Source organism: Nothoprocta perdicaria, unplaced genomic scaffold (genome assembly GCF_003342845.1).
Source record: "Nothoprocta perdicaria isolate Ctin4 unplaced genomic scaffold, notPer1 scaffold_185, whole genome shotgun sequence".
Taxonomy (NCBI): Eukaryota; Metazoa; Chordata; class Aves; order Tinamiformes; family Tinamidae; genus Nothoprocta; species Nothoprocta perdicaria.
Genome location: NW_020455038.1, coordinates 856560 through 878092, shown reverse-complemented (window position 1 = coordinate 878092; position 21533 = coordinate 856560). Strand labels below are relative to the sequence as shown.

Here is a 21533-nt window from a genome sequence, read left to right as displayed (position 1 = left end):
GATTCTTTTGAGCAGTGCTCTTGTTGCTTAGAAGGCTCGTGATGCACAGAGCTGCCCGTGGCTTCATTACAGCGTGTCTTCTCTTAGAGAAACAGAACCTTGCTTTGCAGGGAGGGGGGTTGATGTGAAAGGCAGCGCTCGGGAGCGGGATCCCGCGTGTGCCGCCGTGTCAGCCGCGGCCCCGAGGTGCCGCGTTGCGTGAGCAGCTCGTGCGCAGCCAACCCACCGTCCCTCCCGCACGGCTGTCCCACGGCCTGTTTTCTGTTTGTTAAAATGACTATATCCATTGCGGCTTCGCATACAATGATGGGGGGTTTTTTGAAATTATTTTGCACGCATCTTATATACCCCAATAGTGATAGTTTAAGCATTACCCCTCCCTGAGAAAAGGTGGTCTGTACTGTAAGTGGCTTTACCATTGTATTTCTTTTTAGCTATATTTTCTTTTAAATATTGCTGTAGTAATTCTGTCCGTCTTTAGTGGACACTGTAAAGCATCTGTAAAAGTCTGTAAAGCTTCTCCTGGTTTTAGATCGCTGCAGATTTTGCATAGCAATATAATTAAAAAAAAAAAAACAAAAAAGAAACCTCTCAGAAAAAGGTCTATATAAAGCAACCAGCACAAGGCTCTTCCTCCTTGATCCTTCTTGTGAACTTCTTCTGCGATATTTTAAAAGTTTGGCCAATACTGGAGTGCAGAAGTGCTTGGAGCGGCCTTGTGCAAGTCTGGGCTGCTGCATTTTCACCCTCCTCCCACAGTTGCCCTTGTGTTTTTTCTTGCTTTTGTTGTTGTTGTTTGTGGGTTTTTCTGGTAACCAGCCAGTGGCTGGGAAGGTGCCAGGGGTTTTGTGTGACTGCATTCAGCTCTGTTTGCACCGCTCTCTAGTCTCTTAATTACACCACTATTATCTGCTTGGTTCCTTGTCCAAACAAAAGTTCAGTTAATTCAGTGTGGTTTTCCTCTGCATTGTTGGTGTTTTTGATCATGTGCAAAGTAAGAGCTAACAAATTACTTTTGGGTGCATAAAGCACATTGCTGGGAAGTTCAGAAATCTGAAATTAGAAGAATTTTGTGTTTGCAGACTTGCACCAGCTCATGGTCTCTGTGTTTAATTAGGCTTCTAATTAGACTCCTGGCCTGATTTTGAGAAGGAAAACAGTTTTTATAGTTGTCAGAATATCATCCCAATCAACTGAAGTGATGGAGCAGGGTGCTGAAGCCCTCTGGTCAGAATCCCGTCGTCACGTCCTGATTATGACCATTTAAATGAAAGGGGCCCCATGAAACAGCCTCATCTGGATCCCAGTTAGATTTTGCAGTATAAGAGCTGTGGAGAGACTCTTGTATCAAGAGGCTGATAAATCACTTCCAGTTGCATGTAAATTCACAGTTGTGTGTGACTTGTTGCTGATGCTTTGTCCATGTGATTAATAATTTGCTTATGAGTAATTTGCTTCTTTTCTGTAGCTTTTTGATAAAATTAGACAATAGGGAGTTGAAGAACGTGATCTTCATAACTGACAATTAAATGCTTTTCTATATGCATTACTTGACCTTTTTTAATTTTATACCTTTGGTGTCCTCTCTGTCAACCCTTACACGTACTGAAAACACATGGATTGCTTTGGTGCTTTCACTTGGTGTTAAATGATGCAGTATGTGAGAGCTTTGCTTCTGTTCTTCCAAGAAGTCTTTGAATCAGTGAAGAAGGGAAGAGAAGAAAGGTTTTCCTGCAAGCTGAGATGATCATTTGTGAGAAGGCAGATTTAGTTTAACTAGATGTCGTCTCCTTCCTCCCCAGCAGCATCACAAATGCAGCATCCAGTGGAAACATTCGTCTGAACCTCGTGGCTAATTGATGCAAGACAACAGAGATGTGCAGTATTTACAGAAATACTTTTGATTCACAGACAAACAAAACAGCCTTTGCTCGTAGGTCTCTGGTATGGGTGTCACCTTGCCTCTTGGCTGAAGAAACCTCCTGCAGTGCGATAGTTTCTGCATATATTGCCAAGATGATGTTATAACAATTCCTGGGCATTTTATATGATGGGCCACCTGTTTACAGACTGTGCTTAAACTGTTTCTTTCCTGATCTCTGGTTTGCGTGGACACCTCCCAGTACCAAGGGTCACTGCAATCACTGCTGTTCGCCACCCAGGCCTTCAATGGCAGGAAGCGTTTGCAGGGACGGGGAAGGAGGGCGGCCTGCGCTGGCTGTGCTTCGCACACTGGGCAGGAGGGAATTCCTTGTTCAGTGCAGAGACTCCCGGGGAAAGTAATGCGGCGTTGGAGGTGTCACCTACGGGGATGTCCTTGGCGGGTCCCTGCTGCCTCACGCTGTGTTTTCGTGTGGCCCCTAGCACGGGAGACGGTGCCGGCAGCGCAGCGGGAGGTCCAGAGCCAGAGCCCCGGCATTAACTGCGCCGTCTTCTCTTGCTCGCTTTGCTCTTACAGTTTACATTTTTACGGTCTTACCTACAAAAGTTGGGTGTGCTTTCCACAAGTGCATAGTAAGCCTAAATAAGGAAAGGTATTGCCTGCGAAAGGAGCTGAAAGCAGGATGGTTTACAGCTCCAAAGGAGCTGCAGATAACCCAGGCTGCCGGCTGCGAGGACACCCACGTTAAGGAGCGGAAAAGGCGGTTGGGGCAGCAGCCCCCGCGCAGGTTGTGCCAAGCCAGCCCCGCTGCGCAGGGCTGCACGGAGCAGCGCGGGCCGGGAAGCGGCTGCGGGCAGCGCGCAGAGCCCCGGCTTGGGCTCGCTCGCAAACGGCCCGTAGCGATGCCGCGTCCTCCGGCAGGCTGCAGGAGGTACTGGAAACACCGTTAACCCATGCTCCTGAAATAAGGGTGCAAAGGCACTGAGAAAAAAAGTACTTTTGGTGCTAAAAATAATAAAAAAGGAGTTAAGTCTATTTCAGATAACAAAATAATATACATGGATATCAGCTTTTTGCTGTGGTGAAAAAAAGTCCTCCCCAACTGGTCAGCGCAGAGGAGTGGGAAATTTCCATGCCTTGCGTAAGCGTCTTGTAAAGTTTCCAGCAGGTGGGAATTGGTGGGAATTGTGTGTGTGTAAGGTACCTACGGGAGAGCAGTTACGCTTACGGGCTGTTTCTAGGCAGACGGCTGCAGGGCCGCTCGCTGACCCCTTCAGCCTCGGCAGGTGAGGACTCGCAGAGCTGGAAGCAGCCCTCCAAGCTGCCCGCGCCTGCGGATCCTCCGTGACGAGTTACTGCACCGCGGGCGCGGTTCTTCTGGTGGTTGTTTTTGTTCTGAAAGATGTTTTATTTTTGCTTTCCAGGATTCTTGCTTTTTAAAGACTATTGCATGAATGAGATCGATGAGGCTGTCCCGCAGCTGAAGTTCTACGAAGAGGTAAGCTGCCCCCGAGCTGCCCAGCACCAGCGTGCCCATGTCACCGGGCGCCCTCGGCGCTCTGCTTCCCTTGAGCTGGTCAGGAGATAGGAGATCTAAATTAACACTCATCAAAAGTCTCTGCTCACTGTCTCTTATACCTTTAAAAGTTAGGCCTGAGGCGTATGCTGAGAAATGGGACGTGTTTTTGATCTTCACTTGCAAAGAGGGCGATAAATCTCAGTGCAGCTACAGGTGCTTAGATGAAGTTGCAGGGTCCTTGGTGTTGCCAGTTTTCCCTGGAATGGCAGCAGTGCATTCCTTTGCAGAAGACCTGAAAGCAAGGCCAGGGGCTTTTCCTTATCGCTGGCGGTGTCCGTTACGCGTGGAGAAGATTCTTCCTTTAAGGTCAGGAACTGCAAAACCAGACGAGCACCGTGTGTGGCGCTGCCCCGAAGCCGGGCGGAGGCAGCGCGCGCCGCGTCCCACGCGCTCCTGCATCGCGGGCATCGCCGATGGCGGTTGCCATGGAGATCCCAGGCAGCTCCCAGCCCGCTCCATCCCTCCGGCACGGAGGAAGAGGAGTTGGTGGAAGGGAATCGCGCTTCCTCCTCCTGCTCCTCGTCCCCTGCACCCTGAGGGCACCCCGTGGTCCCCATGCTCCCCTGGCCACTGCTGCACATGGCACCAAGGACTGAAGCCCCTTTTCTACCATGGGAGGTGCTGCATTTGCTCGGGACACGGTGGCCACTGCTGCCCAGCGCGGGCGACCACCGCTCGGCCACCCCCGGGTTGCACCAGGAGCCGCCAGCTCCCGGTGCCGGCGGGCGGGACAGAACTCAAAATAGGCCCCACTGGCGTCAGTTGGGAGATAAACCCTCAGCAATATCCCATTCCCCCTCTCAAATTAGATACTCCCTTCTCATACAGAGCAATCTTTTTCTGCTGTTCCCATCTTTTTATGTATTGAACGTATCACTGTCATCAGTAATCAGAAATGCAAGTTGTTTGCGACTTGTATCTTGCAGCAAGATATTTCCAGCTGCCTCTTTATCTCTGAAACAATTCGAAATTGTATTTTTAGTTATTAGCAAAGTGCTGCCTAAAAAAAATTTAAATGCTTCGTCATGCACTTAGAAAAATCCCCTTAAAGATATTTAAAGAGAAGTTCATTGCGTTTTCTTCTATGACATACTGGATACAGAAGGGGTTTTTTTTTAATATTTGATTTGCTTACTGCATTCATTACATGTAGAATAATATGAGTACACTGTTACATTAAAAATCGCTTGATGCAGAAGGGCTCTGTACTCCAGGGATTTCATATTATTGCAGCTTAAGTCACGATCAGGCATTTAGCTGGAGGAGTGATTCATCCCAATCTGTTTTATAAAAAAAAGAAAATACACAAAACTTTGCTTCTAGCTGCGTGAACACTAATGCATTCTAATTTGAGGATTGAGCAGCGGCTTTGTTAGGCACTTGTTGAAGGTGAGCTGGGGCTCGCGGGAGGCGCTGGCAGGCAGGACGGCCCTGCCAGGGAGGCTGCTCCAGCGAGGCAGCTCCACGGGCAGCAGTGCCCGTCCCTTGGCCCTGCCCGTCCTCGTGTGCTTTGGCACGGGGCAGCAATGTCCTCCTTGATGAATGAGATGGGGCGGAGTGTTCATCATCCCACCTCATAGCTCACGTGTTTGAGGGGGAAGCGAGGCAGGCGAGCAGCCTCGCTGGCTGTGGCCTCAACACGAGTCACTTCTGTGCCAGAGGGGCTCGTTTGGCCAGGTGGGAGAAACTCCAAGTCCTCAGGAGGAACTTGGTGCAGTTTTAGAGATCGTTGGGAAGTGCAGAGGACAACGAAGCTGCATTTGTTGGGGGGAGGCTGGCGCGGTGGCCGCGCGGCCCTGGGACCCCCTGGGACCGGGGGCCTCTCGCTCCCAGTGCCTGCTCAAGAGAAGGAAGGAGAGGACGCTGCGCTCCAGTAAGACAACCTGATATGCACCTGGGTTCCCCCAGTTCTTCTAATTATTTTTGAAGCATTGCATTAATTAAAAAAAGAAATGCTTCTTAGTGTTTTGCATCATTTTAATGTGAAATTGCTGGGAACAGAGAAGGCATCTCAGGTGGCGGGCCTGGGCGGGCCGGTGGCGTTGCTGCAGCCAGCAAGCAAGGGCCCAGCAGCCAGAGGGGCGGCGAGCAGGGCGCCGCAGGGCAGGTGCCCCCCGAGGCAGCCCCGTGTGGGCTCGGCCCGTGCCAGGCTCCGCAAGAGCGGCAGCAGCGAGCAGGGCTCGTCCCGGAGCGGAGCAGCGGGTCGGCGCGTGCCGCACGGCCGAGGCTCTTCCCGAGCTCCCGCGCAATTTGCACTCTCTTCCTCCCGCCGCTCCTAGAGCAACTCTTTTCCCCAAATATGCTCCTAAGGTGACGTTCCCCCAGCCAGGCTGCTGCTAGGAGAGGCTGACGGTAGCTGGTGAGTGCCACGCGTCGGGAACGGGCTGCTCTGAGCGCTGCGTCGCTTCTGTATTGCAGATAAAAGAGTACGAGAAGCTGGACTCCGAGGAGGAGCGTCTTAGCAGGAGTCGGCAGATTTATGACACGTACATCATGAAGGAGCTGCTGGCGTGTTCACACGTGTGTATCAGCTCGGCTCGCCTCCTCTGCGCGCTGCTTTAGTGGCTCCCAAGCTGTGCTAGTTTGAACTAACCTGCATCGCCCAGGGAGCAATCAAAACTATTGCTGAAGGAATAGGTTCTGCAAATACTTGCTGGGGGTTTCAATTTCAAATTGAAACCCCCAGGCTGAATTGGTCTGAATTCAGCCCTTTTTTTTCCCAAGAATTAAGTGGGAGGATCCAGTTTTTATTAAATTTGGTGATATGCAAAGGAAATACTTGGAGAATTTATCTATTTTATATATTTTCTTTAAAGCTGTATTTCAAAGTAGGATAAATGAATGTGGATAGCTTGTGTGTCCGTACTTGAGTGCACCCAGGCATCCACACTAATGTAGATATATAGATAAATAAGTAGAAAAAACAAGTCACCAAACCCTGCAACAACCCCGAAAGCTTAGAGCAAAAGTTGAGGTTTGGCTAAGGCTGCTTGCAGAAAGACTCGTTTAGAACACGTTAGATAGCAGGCAGTCTTTCCTACTGTGCTGGGGACAGTCGGCTCCTTCGCCGCAATACGATAAATTGCAGACCCGGGGCCGCATGGTGACGTGGTGACAGATGCAGCTTTGTTAAGGCCAGTGAAAGCACACATTTACTGCAGCTCAAGTTTGGCCTTGTGGACATACAGCTAGCACTGCTTAATTCGGTTTTAGTTTTGTTTTGAGAACAGTTTGCAGAGTGTTTCAGCCGCGTTGTGTGGAGCCTGTCGTTGTTGTCCCTTGGGGTGACGAGGCCACGTCCCCCCCGTGTCTGCAGCTGCCCCCACAGGCTGCATGGAGGAGCATCCTGCTGCCCTCCCTTCACCTTCCTCTTCTCCTGGCTTTGGCAGAAGGGGTTGATAGGTGATTGAAAGGGGTTGATACTGCATTCAGCACACCTAGTGCAAGCTTTCTTGCATTCATTTTGAAATACATTTATTTCTCATACAATTAAAAGAATGACAGTGCTGGAGACCTTAAATGAAACTTCTGACATTTCCAACTGTTTCCTTTTCTTTCTCAAAAGCCTTTCTCAAAACAAGCTGTAGATCACGTGCAAATGCATTTAGCCAAGAAACAAGTGCCAGCCAGCCTTTTTCAGGTAGGTTGAGACAGTCTCGAGTGACCGAGTTTTCCTCATTTGTTTGACAGTGGGTGACTTTGTGCATGTTTGAGGAGAGAGAATTAAGAAGTTTTGGTAAATATTCCTTTATGTGATAGAAAAGCATTCTGACATCTTTCTCTAAGTTAACTACAAATGAGATTGCTAGTTTGCTTTTCCAAAGCATTTTAAAGCACACTTAGGAAAACATAATATACCTTGGTATGTGGATAGAAAGAGTTTTTAAATTTGTGTGTTTTTAGCCTTTCGATGGCTTAGAATAAATCACTTTACCTTGGGAAGCTGCCCTTCCTGTCAGTATGAACCAGTCCTAAAGTGAAGGATTGGCCCGAGTGCTTAAGTAGCGTGAAATCTTTGAAAACAGTGAGACTTCGTGTAACAGTGGGCTGTGTACATGTAAATGTGTACATATTTCCTTTAATTCTCAGGTAAATTAATGTGTAGCTGATGGTGGTGAGGAATTTGCCATTTGCACTATCTTGTGTGTTTTTCTGACTTTTCAAAAGGCAAAATTGAGTCAGAAGTTACCTTTTGAAATAGGCGCATCTGCCCCTTTTAAATTATGGTACTTTTCTTAATCTTTCCTAAAAAACCCCAAAAACCTAGAATCTAGAAAAAATCTGGAAGTATAGACTTTGCTTGCACTCAATTTAAATAGAGAAAGAAATAATATTGTGGCTTATTTGCTGAATTATTCATCTTTTATGTTTTAGTTTTCTTCAGAAAACAAAGAAATGAGAAAATAAATATTTATTACACGGTTACAGCTCTAACAGAGGTTGATGTAAGATAAGAAATTCAGACTGATGCTGACTTTATAGTTCAGATGAATTAAGCCGGTGTGTTTTTGCAGATAGGAGCCTCCTCAGCCACGGGAGGGTCTGGGCCTTATTTTCCTTTGCCATACGTTAGAAGTTTTTGTATATATTTGTATGCGTTGTGACCATGTGCACACTGCCCCGGCGAGAAGAGCCTCCCCGTGCGCTGAACTGTGTTTAATGCTGCAATTAGGGGGCTGTCAAACTGATAACCACGCTGCTGGGCTTGGATCCCGCTGCTAATTGGGGTGGGATTTGAAATCACTGCATGCCGTAACACATCACGGGAAAGCATTTCTCTGCAGAAAGCCTCGCTTAGGAATTGAAGGTGCTGATACCTTAGTAAGGGCAGGGGGGAGAGAAGCGCAAGAGAGATTAAATGTGGCCCTGTGGGGTGCATAGGCTGCAAAGGAGTGAGTATGTGCTGAGTTTAAACGTATATGAAAGGAAAGAAACTTTCAGTTGGGTGATGCGTTTCTCTTGGAAAGCTCCGGTGTTTGCCTCCTTCCGTTGCCCGCAGACAGGTGTTAATGCACAGGGCTCATACAGCCCCCCGGGGAGAACTATGTCTCGTCTATCTCGTGAACATACTGCATGTTCAGCACGAATGCGTAGGATCCAGACGCTAAATGTAGCCCAAAAGCCTCGCTGAGCCTAGTCCAGGGGGGCTGCTGTCCGTGCTGGGGGTGCAGGGTGCCCGCGTTCCCCGTGCACGGCGCGTTCTCGGCACCGTGCACGGCTGGGCGCTTTCATGTGACTGCACACCGGCGTTGAAAATTTAGTGGTAGTCGGAGCTTCTGATGGTTTTGCAGCTATAACCCATGAATGGTATTTAATGGGTAGTATTGCATAGTGAGTTTAATGTGTGCTCAACTATTAAATGTGTTTCTTAATCCTTTCTAGCCGTATATAGAAGAAATTTGTGATAGTCTCCGAGGAAAAATATTTCAAAAATTTATGGAAAGGTACGAACATAATGTATCGCATGAACTTTCTACCTAACCTAGGAGGTAGTCGTGTTGTGTGTTGCTATTAAAAATGCTTAGTAAACTTAATTTGACGATTTGTTGATATATAATGAGCAAGCTGCAAATGTAAAGCAAGCTTTGTGTATACTGTGCTAAATGGCAGGACGCGTTGGTGACAATTCTGAAGGTAGTTGGAGATCATTCTACTGCTGTGTGTACCAGTAAGACCAGACTGCTTGCAGTTTGATCTTAAAGGTTTTAAAAATCTCAAATTGTGTTTTAATGGTATGTTTTCATGAATAACAATCTCTTTTGTGTGACTGAAAGACACAGAAATTCTGTTTTGTATCAGCATACCTTTTATGAAGAGTGTCTTTTTTTTAATATAAGTAGTTAATAAATTACTTGGAAATAGGAAAACTTTTTGGCAACATCTTCTAATAATACTGTTTTTTTTTTCCTGTTTTAAAATAAAAACAGTTTAAAATGTTCCTTTGGTTCATTAACATACCTTGAGCTGTCTGTTTTATTAAAATTATCTTTTTCTTTCTGTTATTTAAATGTTTGTTACTTCCAAAGTTAGTTTGTTGCTTAAAAAAATGTAAAACGGAGTCTGAATAATAAAAGGAAACATTGAGCACTTACTGTTTCAGGGCTTATCTCATATAGTTTCTTTCTCTTACAAGGATGCAAAGCACTAAGTAGGCACCATTAAGTGATTATTGGGGGGAGAGATTACAATTGTTGATAAATAAGGTTATTGATCACTAAATAGCAGTCCCACAGCTCACCCTATAGTAAATTCTACTTTCAGTATCAGTGTTGATGTTTCCTGTCATGCTGTAGAGTCAGGGAACTTTCTAACTTTTTTTCTTTTCCCCTACAGTGACAAGTTTACTAGATTTTGTCAATGGAAAAACGTAGAACTAAATATTCACGTAAGTATCTACAAGCGTATTTATCTTGTCAGAGGCTGATATGGGAAAGAAAATGTTCTTTTGAACGCTGGTTCATAAAAGGCCTTATTAAGAAGTGCAGTGAACGTTGCTGTTCTATTCTTAGATGTTCAGTTCTTAACAATTCCTTTCTGGACATCCTTTCTGCCTGTCTTGAGCTAATAGCCTTACCATTTTATAATAGCTGTAAGAAATTGAAGTGCTAGAAGTGCTTCTTTAGCAACCCCACGCCCTCCTCCCTTCTTTTTCCCATTACAGTTCCGATATTGTCTCCTGTTTCTGAAACTTAGCTGCTGCTTTGTCCTTCCACATGCCTCTCGTGCAGCTGCTTTGTCTGTAAAAACAGCCATCCCCTCTGCAGAGTGAGACTGTGCCAGTGGCTTTGCTAACAACGCTCCCTATTTTGTCTTACTGGTTTTTGTTGCTCTCTAGTACTTGCAAGTATGTTGAAAAATAAACATTTAAGGTGCTGCTTTTTCTAAAGAAAGGGTATATAAATGATAATGGTTAAACCTTTAATTCATTAGTAGTTTATTTAAGAGATTTTCGCAGTCACTTTCATAATATTGAAAAATGAGCCTTGTTTTTTGTACTTACAGCTGACCATGAATGATTTTAGTGTACATAGAATAATTGGAAGAGGGGGATTTGGTGAGGTGTATGGCTGCAGAAAAGCAGACACTGGAAAAATGTGAGTATATGAGCACTATATTTTAAAGATAATTGTTAACTCTGAACTATGCAAGAAATCCTTCCAATAATTTATTAAAAAACCACTGCCAAGCAGTGTCACATTACTGTTTACTTCATTGGAATTATTTTTATTTTTTGCCAAGAGGGTTTGATTCCTGGATCATCTTTAAGTTCTATTTGATATTTGATTCTGTCATGTCTCAGGCAGCGAGTACTCTGCAGCACATCCTTCATTTAATTGGTCTTGTCCAAATTAACGGAGACTGTACATGCGTTTAAAATGAAGTATGTGTTTAAATGATTTCCTGGATGGGAGCCTGACAGCGCAGAACAATGTTCTTGTGGAAAGTGGTGGCGTGTGAGGTGTTAGCCCTCCCCTGCTGAGGGCTGCTGCCCTTGCCGTGCAGCCTGGCACGTAGCTGCTGCTCCCCTGCCCATGGGGGTGACGTTTCCAGCCCACTTGGAGCTACCTCCGTTAAGGTAGATGGTAGCCGGGCAGATGGCAGGTTGAGCAGGTGGAGAGGAGTCACCGAAGGTAAGGCTAAAACAGCACGGGAAGAAGACCTCAGTGCTCGTCAGTGACTGGCATCGTGCAGATTCTGCATACGGCCTTCTGCACTTGTAGGCTGAACGGAGCTTTGGCTCTCGTGAGCGCCCATTTTGGTGGCAAAGGCAGCGATGCTTGCTTCTCTTGGCACGGCTGTAGTGTCAGTGCTGGAGCTCTGCTTAGCAGAGCTCCAAGGGGGAACGCAAGATCAAGCGCTGTCAAGTTTGGTTTTCTCCTGGTGTTAGCATTCACACGCTTCCACTCCTAATAACAGATTTCAAGTTTTAGGCATAATTATCCCATTAGGTTGTGTTTTGACCATTTATGCACTTGTTTGTCAAATTATTCTTGGTGTTTTTTTCCTTTCATCTTGCACTTCTAACAACTTAGAGCACAATCCTTACACATTTCTCTTCTATATGAGTGTGGCACGTTTAAAGAGCCAAGGCTCTGGAGCTTTAGCTGGCTTCACTGGTAATTGTGTATGCATAGCATCCTTGATAAAATTCTGAGCTATTGATAAGTGGGAGACCTCTGAAAGTTACTTTTATTCTCAATATTTTTGCAATGACTTCAAGTATACATCCCCTTACTGCTACTAACAGTACTGTGTTTTTTCTTGCTTTGGTACTTCTGTTCACATGCAGTTCCTTAGTTTGTCTGTGTACAGAGCCAAGCATTTTATATAGCTTGAGTCATGCTAAATAGACACCTGTCCTGAAGAGGTAGCTCTCAGCTTCCCAGTCGTTCTGATGCCCAACTTTTCTGCGGCAGGAGGTAGATGGGTCTTGGGCCTAGGAGGGTGAGCGGAGGACACGTTTTCACAAGAATAAGTAGAGTGAAGGAAAGTGAACTGCAGGAAAGCCAAATTTTTCACACTTGGAGTGAAACCTGAGATTAAAGCTCAGTTTCTGGGTAGAGGTTTGGTTTATTTTTTTCTTAATCCAAACCTGTTTACCCATCCCTAATCCAGATCCCGTCCACTCTAGATGGCTGCCTCTGCTGCTCTTACTGCCTGCAAGGAGCTTGGGAAGCCGCCCCTCCAAGGTAAACGCCGTTGGTGTTGCACTAACCCACCAAGATACACCTGAGGCTTCTTCCACATCACCTCCTTCAAGGACATGCAGAGAGGGGCAAGAAATGCAATGCAGGAAGCAGTCTGAAGGGAAGGAGAGCAGGGCATTTTTCTCGGCACGTCATTTGGTGTAGGAAGGACTGACACGCTGTATTTCAGTCAGCGTGAAATGGCCCCAGTCACCCCCTGGATCAGTGAAGCCGAAGCGCAAGTGAAGGGTAGCCTGGAAATGCTGCTTGTGGCTGTTGGCAGGGTTCTTAGCGAGAACCCATGCCTTGAATGTTCCCGGGGTTTAGGAGCTTGCCATTCCAGTGCGTTCGCTCTGGCTTTGGGGGGCACGGCAAGCGGTGACGTGGCTCGTGCAGGGAGCGCTGGCGATGACACGCAGCGAGGAGGTGACATGAGGCTGTGTCACCTTGCTTCGTGCAGAGCCGCCGTGCCGTGCCGTGCCGTGCCGTGCCGTGCCATGCCGTGCCGGCAGCACGCGCTGCTGCCCTGTGGAACGCGGCACTTCCCAGGGACTGCTTTGAAGGAATGGCCTCGTCCTGCAAATCCATGGCTGCTGCTGCCTAGAAATCGGCTAGAGAGAAACTAAACATCGCTCTATGTCATTTGCTGCCTTTGCCTCATAGGAGGCTCAGCGAACATTTTGGAAAAATACCCACTGACCATGACATATCTTGTTGGGTGATTGTTAGGGTGACACTTTCTCATACAGAGCTTTACTGCTCTGTAAACTGTAGCTTTATTGTTCTAACTGCAGTGGTTTAGTTAAAAGAACGGAGGATAAAAAAAGCCATGCAATCTTCATCCTTGCATGTGTGGAGTGGGGACCGTGTGGGACGGGGCAGGAGCTGCCCCCCGTGGGCAGGACTGCAGTGGGGAAAGCAGCGGGCACCGTGGGGCTGGGAGCCCTGCGAGGCGTCTGCAATAGCCACTCCTGAGCTGTGTGCAACGCAAGCGGTGCCGGAGGATCGAAAAGCTTTCTGGAGTACATCCCAGCATCGTTTGGGAGGAGAATGCAAACTGCAGGGAAACATTAAAAACGCAGTATGTGCTTAGGATGTTACTTTCCCAATAGAGTTGAAACTCAATGGAGGTATAATGGGATCTGTGTTAATTCAAACTGCAAATTCTTGCTTAAAGGTATTGGAGAATGGACCTGTGATGCTTAATTCCCATATCGTTATGGTTTCTTCCTGCTGGACTACAGTCTATATGTTTAAGGCTCTTTCTTTGCTAGGTAACTTCTAATGAAAGTTGTCTTTTCTTTCTGTGGTATTTTGAGGGATTTCTTGTTTGGTCATGTAAATTTTTAAAGAAGCTCCATACAGGCTACTGTAAATATACACTGCATAACTGCTTGTAAAAAGTACTGTGCATATGAGGAACCTTTTTCCTGTGCTTTTTCTGAATGGTTAATATTTTCAGGTATGCAATGAAATGTTTAGATAAGAAGCGAATCAAGATGAAGCAAGGAGAAACATTAGCCTTAAACGAAAGAATTATGCTGTCTCTTGTCAGCACAGGAGTAAGTATCCTTGATTTGGTTTTCTTCTTTTACTTTTTGTACGTAATAAAACCCATTACGTATAGTACATATTTCATTAATTCAGTTGTGTGACATGCAGAAATATTCAACAGGCTCTGCAATGTGCCAAAGTAAAGATAGAAAAATACGCTTGCTTTTCAGTTTGGGTGCATGTAGAAATTAGCCTCTCCAATAGAAAGGCTTGAGGAGGTACCCATTCCTTAGCTGATTGTCTTATTTTTTTACCATCTGAGTTTTTTTATAATTCCTGTAGAATTTTGAAACACATTTGAAACTTTTCCAAAAGTCAGTCTGAGGTGGCTTGAAGTCTGAGGTGGCTGAGGGGCCTGTCAGTCTGAGGCGGCTTTGCCACAGGCCTCCTTGAAAATGGAGCTGGAGAAATGGTTGAAAAATGTTCCTTTAGTCTGTGAAATGAACAGTCAGAGCAGTTTAGCCAGAGTTGGGCTGGATTTATCAATTAGACTTTTGAATCAAGTTTTTTTTTTTTTTTCTATCAAAGATGAATTGCAGCTTATCCAGCAGTGTCAGGATTCGTGAAGGAGTAAAATTTGTAGTGCAGGCTAGGCAAGAAATCAGACAAATTAATGATAATTCTGTGTTTGATTTGTGATCCTTAAGCTTCAGTTCTGAACATGAGTTTTCATGTGTAGTGGTTCAGGATTCTTCACGAGGCTGCTGGTGGCTGGAGCCGGCGAGCGCTCTGCGGGAGCGCAGCTCATCCGTAGGCAGGAGAGGAGGAAGGCAGACCTTCCTTTCCTTGCTTTTGTTTTGGTCAGGGTTATCCGCTCATTACAGCCCAGCTTCTCCTCAGATCCTCAGAAGTTTGAAAAAACATTTGAAAAGGAGAAATATCCCTGCCGTTTCCTCCCAATTTCCTCTTTAATTCTTCAAAGGTGAAGAGGGATTTTATACAAAACGCTGTTGTTCAGGTTGGAAATACCTGTCATTGCATCACAGTCTGGAGCGTCCTGAATACGCAGCATTAGAAGGCGTTTGGGAAGGGTGCAGCGAGGCAGCTCGTCTCGACGTGGTGCCGGACCCGGTGAGGCTGCGCGGGCCGGGCTCCATCCGCGCGCAGCTGGTCGTGGAGCCGGGAATCCCGCTGTCCCGCGGAAGCGCGCAGTGACAGCTGTGCACATTGCACATACATCTGAGTCATCTCTCTTTGGTAACCCACCTAAAATCCTGACGCTCGCAGCTGCGCCTTCAGTCAGGAGCTCCCGCCCTGGCGGCTGTGCCGGAGCGGCCGTATCCCGGTGTCCCGGCGGCCAGGGCACCGCTCCGTCCGGCTGCAGCAGCACACAGCCCTTCAGCACCTCTGGGAATTCGCCGGCTTGGGATTGTTCTTGTGCTCTTTCTCTTCTTGAGAAGAACAGGCACTTTGTCCTCACGTGCCCCAAGATTGGTAGGAGTCTTGAGTTCCATGGAAAAACAGCACCTGCTCCCAGATTCTTGCAGGGGCTGCAAGGACCCTCTGCTGACACGGCAGACGAAACCGCAGCGCGGTAGGAGCAGAGACTTCCCCGCGTGCAGAAGGGATGAGCGGGACAGCACTGCTGTGAGCAGTGGCCCCTCCGTGGTCCTGCTCTGACACTGGACGGTCTGAAGTCTTTTAATACGGCACCATCTTTAAAACATTGCCCTCCTACAGTTCATGCCAGATATTCTCACTCTTCTCCTTCCATACAGTGGATAAAATTTGCCTTCTATTATTTATTTTGGACTTAATGCAAAATTGTTTAGATGGAATTGTTTCCAAAATATTCTTCCTTCACATATTGTCACACTCCTGTTTATTTTTTTTTTTTTTCAGATCAGAAGTGTAACTAAAACATAGTATTAGAAATATTAGTCTCTTGGGAAATTTGTGTTATTGCTTTATCGTTCATTTAAGATAAATGTATTTCATTTAAGGTAAATACTTTTTGTACTTTTTTATTGTTATGCTGGAAAATACTCATTTTCTGACATAAGAACCACTGCAAAATATGTTATGGCACCATTACAAATCTCTGCTCTCTGTTGAGCAGTGAAGAGGTAGTGATTCAATTAGAAAGGTTTACACTAAAATGAATTATTCATCACACTTAGGCTTGCAGGTTTCTCTTCTTTGGAAAAAAAAATGGATTGCATTAAAATCTAGGCGCTTGGTGCTCTGGGGTAGAAGCACTTTTGTTTTTCTGTGTTGTGGTGTTTAAATTCTAGCAGTAAATCCTGCTAGGTGCTTTGATTGCTGTAAGGGTCTGGGCGCTTGCTTGCGGTGTTGTTGGACATGGGGCTGACTGGGGAGAGGAGCCGAGCCCGGCCCCGTGCTGCCCTCGGCACCTGCCTTTGGAACCCGCCTGAGGATGGCATTGCCTTTGGCATCTCCTCTGTTACCTGACTCACAGTCTTGATTGCTGAGCCTAAACCTAAACGTTTTCTCTGCCCTTGGGAAAGCCATGTGGATCAGACACAATCAGAGGAGGGTTTTTTTCTGAGCTGCTGTGAAGCTTGTTACTTTTAAAGTATTTTTCCTTTATGTCTAGTACTAGCCCAGGTAAGTAGTTCCAGAGAATCTTCTGCAGCTGGCATTCCTTAGAGGGTAGTTATGCTACCTGCATTTCATTTTGTCTTTGATTCATTGTTTTTTATTTTCAAAATTAAACCTGATGGCAAATTTAAGACCTCTAAACTGTGAACCATCAGGGTGTGTAGCTTAATAAACAGCTTGTTTTAACAAATTGTTATGAATATTGGCAAATATCATAGGAAAAATATAACATGCGTTTAGGTTCTGTAAATAGTACTCTGTTTATCCCTTGGTGTAAACTGTTTGCTCGTTCCCTTCCTAGGACTGTCCTTTTATAGTGTGTATGACCTATGCCTTCCACACCCCTGACAAGCTGTGCTTCATTCTGGACCTGATGAATGGTGAGTGAGGCTGGGGCCGGACAGGGGAAACTGAGGCAGCCAGAACACCCACTCGAGAGCAGGAGGGGCCAGGGGACCCAGACCAGCCATGGTGTGGAACAGGCTGAATCATCCCCCTTTCTGTGACACTAGCACGTTTAAATTAAGAGGAGATGTTAGGCTGGATGCTTAAGGAGAGAATGGTCACATGGAGGAAGGTATGAGGAGATGTAAGTGGTAGGATATGCAGGTACAAAAGTAAAGTGCTAATTGAAAGCCTGCTTTAAATGAATGTGTAAAGAGTGCTGCTGCTTAGAAGAAAAGAGCTGGGAGAAGCATTTGCCAAAAGGAAGAGCGGATTTCCAGATGCTTTAGTGTGGCTCTGGTGAGGAGGCCCTGGCAGGGCAATGGGCAGTGCCGAGGGGAAGCTCCTGCAGCGCTGACCGCAGAGGATGTCCCGTGGGATGCTCCCATTTGGACTGTGGCAAGGTCCTGCAGCGAGCACCCGGGGCTGCTGGGCTGGGTTTACACATCCGTGCTGCAGAGCGAGGCGTCTGAGTGAGAAGTGGGGCTCAGCCCCAGCACGCAGCTGACACCGGCTTTGCTGTTTTGCATGTGAGGAGTCTCATTAAAAGCTAAGCAGTAGGTCAAATTCAAATATTTGGTTGATTATTTTAAATTCATGGCTTGATCAGAAATTGTGTTCTTCGAAAATTTGCTCCTCTTTGTGCTAATGGTTTGGATTAGCTCATGCAGGGATGTTGCATTGTATCTATACTTTGATTTAAGAAGTGTGAAAACATCCCCAGTGTGAATATTTGTACATGCTAATTTATTCAGTTCTGCAGAAATTGGTATCTATGACTGAAGTTTACTTGCTGTGAAAATCCCTTCCATTAAGACTCAGTTGCTGGGTCATTGACTGAATGCAAACATGGACAAGATAAATGTGTTTTACATGAAGTTCCAAATAGATCATTTTTTCTTCCTCAGATACTTTATGGGGATGTATTCTTGCAGAGTAGTCTTGCCCATGGTTGAGTGCACAAGCTCTTGAATTCAGCACCTGAATCTCATTGTGTTTGGTTATGAAAACTTGCAATTGCTCTGCTTCCCACTGCTCCCCATTTGCTCTTTTCTCCCCATTCCTTGTCTTGCCACCCTTCAGTGCAGCAAGATTTTAATCTTCTTTTAACTGTGTCCCAATTCTTCTAATTTTAGGAGGAGATTTGCACTACCACCTCTCCCAGCATGGAGTGTTTTCTGAAAAAGAAATGCGGTTTTATGCTACTGAAATCATCCTGGGCTTAGAACACATGCACAATCGCTTTGTCGTGTACAGAGACTTAAAGGTAATTGTTAACCCAGGGGCTCCTTTTGCATAGGTTGTTGTTAGATAGCAACCGACAATCCAGAAATGCCAAGAAGTTAAAGGAAGTTCTTGTGTACACCCAGGATCTTACCTGAATTCTGCTCTTGGCAAGGATCCAGATTCTGTGTTTCACTTCTTGTTTGAATTTCTAGGAGTTTCTTTGTCATCAAAGGAAAAATACTGAGCCGATTTCTGTCTCTGTTTATGCACTTCTAGCCTGCAAATATCCTGTTGGATGAACATGGGCACGTCAGAATATCAGATCTCGGGCTGGCCTGCGATTTCTCCAAGAAGAAGCCCCATGCTAGTGTGTAAGTTTTAAGTGAGCTGTGTTGCACATAAAATTGCTAAATAAATTCTTTATGTGTTCTTTTTTATTATTTAACTTTGCCTAAAGGAAAATAACACTTGTATGGCATAGACTTTCTCTGTAACAAAGCTTTGCTGGAAACATTAATAGGTTTCTCGGTTTCCCTTTTCTGCTTTCCTGCACAGTTGTAGCAGCTGCTGTGTAGGCACGGCTGGAAGATGACACATTATTTCAAGATGATTCATTGTTCAGAGAAGATAAAAACTTGCCTGAGTTAAAGTTCACATTTGTTTTAATTGTCCTAAATGGATAATTAAATATTCTGAAACTGACTAAAAGCCAGGCTTTATTTTCTCTTTCTGTTTCTGGATTTTTCTGTAACTTCAGGATTTTTTTTTTTCCGTCTCTTTCTATCTCTTGACATCAGGTCCTAACCGGGATCTGAATTGTGTCACATGTGGACTCCATAACTTCTCTGGCATGTAATGTTTTTAGGTTCTCGTTTGCCCTGATTTAGTCTCAGAACATATGCAGGAAAGGTTGATCCTGTCATTTTTCTTTTACAAAAAAGATTTGCACTACAGTAGTTTCTGGGAAAGTTTATGCTTTCCAGTCAATCAGAGCTAAAAGCAGTGCACGGGAACTTCGCTGCTGCGTGTCCAGCGCTCACCGTGTTCTGCCGGCTGCTTCTGTTTGTTAACCCTGGAAGGCAGGAGTCGCGGGGAGAGCGCTGCGCGAGGCGGAGCCCCGGGCTGGGGCAGTCTGCCCTGCAGGATGGCACCCAGAGCTGCCCGCCCGCGTCCTGCCTGTTCCGCGCTCACAGACAGTCATTCCTGCCTTTGCTCCAGTGCCATTACATCGCACCGCAGGTGCCATCGTTTGTCTGGTTTTAGCTCTTCTGGTTCAAGGTATCACATTGCCCCTGTAGATTTATAGGGACAGAAAACATGAATATGCGTGGAAAGCCAAAGGAAAATCCTGTTAAGATTTCCAGCATCTTGTCTTGTAACAAACAAGAGCTGTTAAGAATTCTTGCTTTTTAAGTTGTTAGTTTTTTCATTTTAAGAAAATTCTTTTTTTCTTAAACTGATGCTAATGGGCGTTTTCCTGCTTGCGGTGCAGAGGAACGCACGGCTACATGGCTCCCGAGGTGCTCCAGAAGGGAACCGCGTACGACAGCAGTGCCGACTGGTTCTCCCTGGGCTGCATGCTTTTCAAGCTGCTGAGAGGGTGAGTCCGGGCTCGGCCCCTGCTTTGTCTGCTTGCTTTTAACACGCTCTTCAAACTCGTACCACGTCTGCACTCACGAGTCAATAAGCTTGTTTTTCTTCCAAAACAAATGAATAAAAGCAGCCCTCGAGCCCCGCTGCCCTCGGTAGGCGCACGGATGAGGAAGGCTGGAGCTCTCCAGGCGTGGTGTTTCTCATGACTTCTCCTGAGAGGCAATCCACTCATCCTTTGGCAACAGCTCAGGATTTGAGATGTGGTGATGTTATTATTCATTGCTTAACTGTGCTGGCTGCCCTTTTAGATTATGAGCTTCATTTTGTGCTTAGGATCTTTTCTTAGGCGAAAGACTTCACTGTGTTCTGTTTTTAGCATGGTACTTGGCCTTTTCTTCTGTAGTTTTTGAGTAACTTTTTTTTTTTATAATGTGTGGATGCTTCCAGCTACAGAATTTTGCCCACATGAACGTATTACTGTGTGAAAGTATAATTGTAGCCTTGTCAACTGTCAATAAATTTACAAGTATGATAGATTCATCTGAATGGTCAACACGTAGTAGTTGGCAAGTGTTTCTTGAAAATAGCTTCCTTAGTGTTATTGGTAAAACAGAAATAATCTTTTAAGCTTTATCAGATTTTTCTCTGTAAATGTTTCTCAGCATTTAGCTTTTTCCATGTCCTTGTAATTAGTGATAATCAATTATTAAGTCTTACCTTTATGTATGCTGGGCACCATACGAAGGAAAGTAAGCTTGTATCCAAAGCAAAATAGAAGGCTATATCAATTCAACGTTCTTTAACAGAATAATTGAAGGTATGTGTGTCAATAAATAAAGAAGTGCTGTTTAGATACTCCTTTCTTCTTTGCCATTGAGAGCTGTAGACAGAGCAGTACTCTGTCTCTCTAATCACTCACTGAAGAATTTTATAGGTAGCAAGCTACACAACAGCTCGGGTGTGCTGGGAGGAGAGAAGAGCATTTCAGAACAGACCACTGGGGGCTCCTCATCTTTTATTTTGGGTGCTTTTCCCCCTGAGTCACTCGGGCACAGAGCCTTAGGACACCCACCTGACTGACGGGTGCCTCCTGCGTGTGCTTCAAGTTGCTTGTTGGAGGAACTGGCCCTGGTCGCGCTGCAGAGCGGTGTGCAGGGTGGGATCAGGGCAGCAGGCAGAGCCTTCCTCGTCCTGCACTAACCTTCCTCCTCGGTTGGGAAGCTGATTAAACAACTTGGAGAGCAAAGCAAGGCTTGGGCACATAGTGCTGTGTCTTAGTGTGTAATGCATGTAGTCATTAAAGTGCTGGCAGTAAGTCTGCAGTCAATCATTTGCTTTCCTGATCTCATCAGAGCCTCTTGTCTGAGTATCTGAGACCATGCTCTCAATTTGCTGAGGCAATTAACTCTCGCCTCCCTACCTGACATGCTTAAAAACACAAAAAGGCAGTCCTGATGTGTGTGACAGATCTAGTCAGCAGGTGCAGTTAGAGGACAAATAGGAAATAACTGAAGTAGCAGGTCACCAGTGAAATAAGCCAGTACGTAGTGCCAGGCAGTGATACAAAATGCATTAACATAGGTAATTAATGTACTAATAGGTAGATCTGCTGCCTAGAACAGAGCTGAAAGGTTGCTTTTCTCTGGGTCTGATTTTCATGTCCACCATACGAAGTCATGCTGCAAAAACAGGGAGGATGTGCTTTATTTTATTATTATTATTATTATTATTATTGCTAAGTGGCACAGCTTTCTGCAGTGAAAAAAGAAAAGGAAATGTTAAGAACTCAGGCAATGATATTTTTAAGATGTGACTAGTAGTCACGGTGTTGAACTGTATGTTAGTGTGCAAAGTCTGATTTTTCATTGTCAGTGCTAAGTGTTTCACTGCTAATGCTGTTGTCCTGCAGGGCAGGATGGATGAGGTGGGAGAAGGGGACTGAAAGGAAGCCGCTGCTGCAGTAACCCCATACGCTATGGCTTTACATTTATTAGTGCATTTTCTT

At 45.7% G+C, this 21533-nt stretch overlaps 1 protein-coding gene across 2 annotated transcripts in view; it reads left to right on the top strand.

Moving 5' to 3' along the window:
* GRK3 (G protein-coupled receptor kinase 3) overlaps nucleotides 1-21533 on the top strand; it is a 51936-nt gene that overhangs the window by 22313 nt on the left and 8090 nt on the right. For both annotated transcript variants that reach the window (XM_026036685.1, XM_026036686.1), the window contains 11 exons: nucleotides 3307-3380; nucleotides 5880-5981; nucleotides 7027-7101; nucleotides 8844-8905; nucleotides 9795-9846; nucleotides 10464-10555; nucleotides 13611-13710; nucleotides 16566-16644; nucleotides 17845-17975; nucleotides 18212-18306; nucleotides 19428-19535. In XM_026036685.1, the coding sequence (XP_025892470.1) occupies nucleotides 3307-3380; nucleotides 5880-5981; nucleotides 7027-7101; nucleotides 8844-8905; nucleotides 9795-9846; nucleotides 10464-10555; nucleotides 13611-13710; nucleotides 16566-16644; nucleotides 17845-17975; nucleotides 18212-18306; nucleotides 19428-19535 (970 nt within the window). The remainder of the gene's footprint in view (nucleotides 1-3306; nucleotides 3381-5879; nucleotides 5982-7026; nucleotides 7102-8843; nucleotides 8906-9794; nucleotides 9847-10463; nucleotides 10556-13610; nucleotides 13711-16565; nucleotides 16645-17844; nucleotides 17976-18211; nucleotides 18307-19427; nucleotides 19536-21533) is intronic.